Source organism: Trypanosoma equiperdum (genome assembly GCF_001457755.1).
Source record: "Trypanosoma equiperdum strain OVI genome assembly, contig: ctg_48, whole genome shotgun sequence".
Lineage (NCBI taxonomy): Eukaryota > Euglenozoa > Kinetoplastea > Trypanosomatida > Trypanosomatidae > Trypanosoma > Trypanosoma equiperdum.
In genome coordinates, this window is record NW_027124409.1 from 35,544 (window position 1) to 41,430 (window position 5,887).

Below are 5,887 nucleotides of genomic sequence, written 5' to 3' on the forward strand. Positions count from 1 at the left end.
ACAACGATTCACAACCCTCACTTTTCCCACCTTCCATCGTACATGCAACTCATTTCTCCTTTCTCTCAACCTCTCGTGTTTCAACTGAGTATGCGAGGCGACACACCTTGTCTTACACGGTGTGCTGCTTCTAACCCAGCAATCAAACATCATTCAATAAGCTCATTATCCCCTCTTTTGTCACCCAAGTAAGGTTTCTACATGCTGTTCGTATCCCCAGCCCCTTGTTGATGAATTTTTTCTAGGGAAATTTCCTCCGGCCTTCCATCCAAACTTTGTGTTGCCACGGGACGCGGAGCCCCCCCCGCACCTTTTCCACCATTACCGGATCCAACAGAAGTAACAGTAGCAGCGGCGGTATTAGTATTAGTATTAGTAGTGGTACCTTCAGCTCTCTGCTGCTGCCCCAAAGGCTGCGGCCACCGCTGCTGGATGTGTACGTTATGGTGAATAAAGTGGTGATGATGATGATGGTATGAATGCTGCTGATGGTTATCGGTAACCACGTTGCCTACTTTGCCACAGTCAGGCATTCCCAGAGCACTGCTCATTGAAAAACCAGACGGGCTTGTTGCCCCCTGAGACGCAGACGAAAACACTGAACCACCGCCCGCAGCCTGCTTCTGAAAGGGGGACCCAGCCTGTGCAGGGGAGCATAGGGAAGTGGTTGCGGTTCCTTCCATTCCACTCATTATAGAATACATGGGAGATGGTACCATCATCATCGTACACCGTTGATGTCTCCAGTGGCCTTGTGCTTGCTGCTGAGTGTTGCTTCGCATCTTAGGGCTGCTCTGAATATGGTGATGGTAATGCTGAGGCGCAGAACTTTGTTGATGATGGGGATATGATGCCTGGCGATGTGTTTGATGTGAATAATGATGAAACTCAATCCCTTGAGTGGGTGTCTCCGGCTTCAACCATTCCTTTGGGTCACCGACATACGACTGCAAGGGCTGCTGTTGATGCTCTTTCCCCGGAACAGTTCCTACTGCAATGGTGGTCATTGAATCCCTATTAATTCCGCTGCTTGTAAGGCCACCAAACGTTGCAGTCCCTAGAGGTTCCGCTGTCAGACTAGGTGAAGATACCACAGGTGTAGGCGCCTGTTCCTCCAAAGCATCGCTATGCCCCGCTTTGTATTGACTCGCTTTCTCCCCGCCATTGTTATTACTACCGCTTCCACGATGAGAGCTTCTCCCACGACCACGGGACAAGAAGTTACCAGAGACACCGGAGCGCGCACTTGATTGCGTGTTACTGTGCGTCGATGAACCATAAGCGCTGCTTTGTCGCTTCCCCGTTACCACAGTACTGGTCGCGTTGACGACGCTATCGTTTGTTGTGTCACCCATTACTCGATGCGGGAACATCTGATTCATGTCATACCCCTGATATACAAACGGCGCCATAGGGTGTTGCTGATAGGCGTCAGGACGGAAGTGAAGCTGCGCCTCAGTGGTGTACGGCATGGGGTGATAATACTGTGGCATTCCTGGGTATGGGGAGTTGACGCCACCAGGAGGAAACATAAACATCGACAATGACGGATCTGCAACAAAGTTCATCGGTTGCTGACCCGGCAGCACGTTCGCATGCGTGGGGTTGGTTGGCACGTAAGTGGGGTCACAATTTCCCGCATTTACGTCACCCATCGCTGGAGCACCTTTCACCATCTTGGAACCTGAGGCCAACGGCGCATTTGGGAATGGAGAGGGTGACACAACACTCACTTCCGCGTCCATAGCAGACGACACTTCGGACGCGGGAGAGGTGGCCGACACGGCGGCAGTTCTCGTCTCCGCCCCCACGTCCTCCGAATCACCTTCAGACCGCTTGCCCTGGCGCCATCCCACAGGCTGTCCTGAACGTCCCTTTGTTGCATCACTAACATAAGTGCCGTTCGCTGGCAGACCCTTCCCCCCCCTCGAACTTCCTGTGCTTCCCGCCGACCCATCATTTACATCACGCAACCCAGAGGAAGCGTTGGCGTTTTTGCCTCCTTTACGCCCGTGTGATTGGTCACGTGGTCGAAGGGAGCGCCCACCAGAGGACAACTCATTTCCATCATCAGGGAAATTGAGCTGAGAAGGAGAAGTCGAACGTTCTTCGATCCCAGAAGACAAGCGCCCCCGTGATGAAGGAAAGAGTGTGCACCTATCGTTTTCCAGTGCTAGCTGCGGGTTCACCTGTGGCACTTGCTGAACCTCACCATGATGTAGTTGCTGCATTTGGACAGCATTGTGAACCTCTATCAGCTCCTTGTGGGCCGTGTCGGGCGAAATCCACTCTAACACCTGGCGAAGCGTGCAAACATTACTTCCATCACCTGTCAGAAGAGGTAGGGGATTTGTAAGTGGAACAAACATACAGCACAGCTCCTGAAATGCGCGTGTGTGCATCATGTGGGCAGTAATGTCGTACTGTACATCAAACGGTGACGTCATGTAAAGGTGTTGGCCGCGCTGCTGACACTGCTGCGGTTTTGGAACAACTAAAGAACTACCGTCTGGCCCGAACCGCAGTCCCTGAGTATCATAGTTAAAAACGAACCCATAGTAGTAGCAAAAGTCGTTGAACAAGTGTCCAAGCGGTGACGTCGTCAGCAGTCGGTGCACTGTACAGCGAACTAAATCATCTTCTTCAACTGACTCGGCTTGTGATTCTGTCCCCACTTTCCTTTCAGCATCCTCGTCAGGTGTTTCCGCATTCCTTTCCCCCTCACCGACAGATTCACCATCCTCTACCTCTTCCGATGGGTGCTTCGCATTTACATCCCCATCCTCCACTGCACCGGAAGCACTGAAGGAGCCACACTCCACCATCGGGTTAGGACAAGTGGGACCGCCTGCAGCACTTTCATCAACCACGTCATCGCAGCAAACAATATCTCTACCATCGAAATCATCTACTGCAGCAGTATCCACCGCACTTTCATCAAGAGACTGGGAAACAACGCTACCAGGCACCGTGACCACAGGAGCCTCCGTAACATCTGTGTGTTGTTGCTGTTGTTGCTGCCACTCATCAAGCGCTTCAGCAACCTGGTTGGGAGGGGAACCACTTTTGGTGGGAAGTTGCGCTTTATCAACACCCCTAGCACCACCGCGTACCTCCTCACTTTCCATTGAGAGAATGAATGACTTAAGTATACCCTCAGTACTCAGTCGACTGTTGCCGCCTTGCTGGTTGCTGTGTTGTTGTTGTCGACTGAGAAATTGCCCTAATAACATACCCGTCACCACAGGAAACCTATCGTCCGGAGAGGATGGTTTTTGGTCGGCTGGAGATGTTGTACCGGATCCGTGGTGGGCACTGGGAGAAACCTGAACACGTAGTGATGGGACGCAGGGTGAACTCCTCCCTCCAGTGGGGTTCCTAGGATCCAGCTCACAAGGGTTTTGAACACACGGCTGTGCCCCATCCCCCACCTGCTGTTGGCGACGGATCTGCTCTCTCAGCGTCTCCTCAAGATGCTTCGATATCTCGTTAAAGAAATGATGTACTAAGAGATAAATGGCGAATGAAGTCATGTCCCCGGGTTGGGAATCACCTATCCCCATCTGTCGTACACAATGCTTAAGAAACAGGATAAGTCCTCGCGATGTCGGGTAGCGTTTCAGCAAACGGTTAGTTAACTGCATCGATCTCCAGTGCTCGCCACCAGCAAACGATATGTCGCACCGAAGCCCTGTCATTTTCTCTGTAACTTTAATAACCGGTACCCGTGTGGAAATGATAGTTTGCACCTGATAAAGAGGACCATCAACTGTGGGAACATACAAGCGACGACGCCCTAGTGGTGGTAACGGAGGCAGCGGTGCAGATGTAAATGACGGTATACAGCTGTGTAAAGCTACTGCGGCCGCGTTGGGACCCACCCGTGTGCTGAGAGCGTAGTCGCGCTCAATTTGCAGTCGGTATTCCGCCTCCTCCTCCTCTACGCGCAAAATACAATCGGATTCCGGCGGCTCCACCGCCATTGCTAACAAGTTTTCCTCGGCCCCCGAACCAGTAGTATCCACCACGTTGTTGTCAACCGATACTACTCCCGTACTTTCCCTCAAGCTACTGTTATTACCAGGCTGGTGCATGACCTCCGTCTCGAGTGAGCAACCCTCTGCTGGTTCCAAACTCAACCCCTCCAACTCTTCTCCGCTAATACTCTGAATAGCCTTAGATAACTGTTGAATCGCTTGTAAAGGGGCTAGAGGCTCGTAGTCTACAACGAGAATATCAATGTCACTCGAAGCGAGCGCGAGGTCAGTCGTAATCGAACCGTGCATCCGCAGGCGCGCTCGTGGTCCTAGAACTTTGGTAGTGATGCGCTGTATGCGAGAAACGAATTCATGTCGCTCCTGACGATCACCCCCACGGAGACCCAAGCATGTGTCTACGTATATTTGCAGAGAGGAAACGAAGTAGTACGAAGGTAACATCGACCAATGTGGGGTGCCACCCGAAACATCTATCATTTTGGATGCATCACCTTGTAGCGGAACTGGGTATAGTAACTGCTGCTTCTGGGCCAACATCATAGCAGTATGCTCGGCTACACGCTGCGCGCCATCGGGCATAGAATCAAGCATCATATTTCTTTGGAATGGAAACCCGAAAGGGCCAAAGGTCTCCTCAACTTGCTGTTGTTGTCGTGCCTTATGACGTCGGGATCGATGCGGAGTAGCGGGCCGCGCCGGGCCTGATTTATCACCCGAAACCCCTCCGTCAAGACTATTTGAACCTTTACCCAGTTCCGATGCGCTACCGTTGTTGTTGTTATTGGACTTTGGTCCAACCCGTGACGACTGTTTCCGAGAACCGTCATTCGACTTCCCCTTATTCGTTCGACAGGAAGTTTCAGAAGTTACAGCGTGATCAATACTGCTAATACCACTTGCCGAGGGCCACCTTCCATGTTGCGGATCATCCAGAATACGCTCGTGTGGTAAAGTGGAAGAAGTGGGTGGCGCCGCCGTTCTAGCACGCTGTGGCACCTGCTGAGTTTTTGTTGTTTCTGCCGCCCTCCCCCTCGCCACCTTACGGGGTGGTCTAATCCCATTAAGAGAGGATTCAGAATCTTTTGCTGGTCCCACACTTCTTTTCGCACTTTTCGCCGTGGGCTCCTCAATTCCATGGTCAAGGTCACGGCGCTCAACAGTGTTGCTACTTTCAGTATCTTCACTGACGCCGGTACCCACACCTGCTGTTGTATTATCCTCGATAAAACCCCCTCGCGTGATTGGAACAGAGTTCAACGTGCACGGGGAATCGGCGCTGATTTCGTCGAGTACACACGCTACAGGCAAAACAGTAGCACAAAGCTGCGGTGGAGAGTTAGCCTGCGCCATCTCTTCATCTTTCAGCTGTGTGCAAACGTCACTACCAGAACTATTTTCGCATGCGTTATCCGTTTGTGCAATATTTATGTGTTCAGTGCTTTCTGAAAAATCCTCATGCACTACTGACACGCACGCGGCCGCCGACGCTACCACGTCAGCGCTACTGCTCCCACACTGGGACACATGACGTGATGGAACGAGTACCACCTCTGACGACAAATACTCGTCAAGCGGAAAGAACAAATCGCCGTGCGCACGTACGCTTTCGGCACCTTCCAAGTGATCTGACGGCGAGGAAGGTGTTTCCAACGGTGACCAATGCTGAATTTGACGTTCATGCAGAGAAACACAAGCGCCGCTACTATCCTGTGGGTCTATGGGACTGTCGTGCAATTCCCCTTCCAACTCGTTACACCCCGGTTTGGAGTCAAAGCTCATTGTTCGGCAGTTCAAACACCGAAAACAATGCGGTAAGCGGGATAAAAACTAAAAGCAGGCCACCTGCAGCGCACAAAAATAAATAAGTAAATATATATATATATATATAT

The 5,887-nt window shown here is 51.7% G+C and overlaps 1 protein-coding gene across 1 annotated transcript; it reads right to left on the bottom strand.

Annotated features, from left to right (window-relative positions):
- Positions 1 to 197: 197 nt before the first annotated feature.
- TEOVI_000205000 (uncharacterized protein) lies at positions 198 to 5,777 on the bottom strand (the record flags this gene model as incomplete). Its single annotated transcript, XM_067225181.1, has 1 exon — positions 198 to 5,777. One exon carries the CDS (start codon positions 5,775 to 5,777, stop codon positions 198 to 200), a length of 5,580 nt encoding a protein of 1,859 aa, XP_067081282.1.
- Between the last annotated feature and the right edge of the window lie 110 nt (positions 5,778 to 5,887).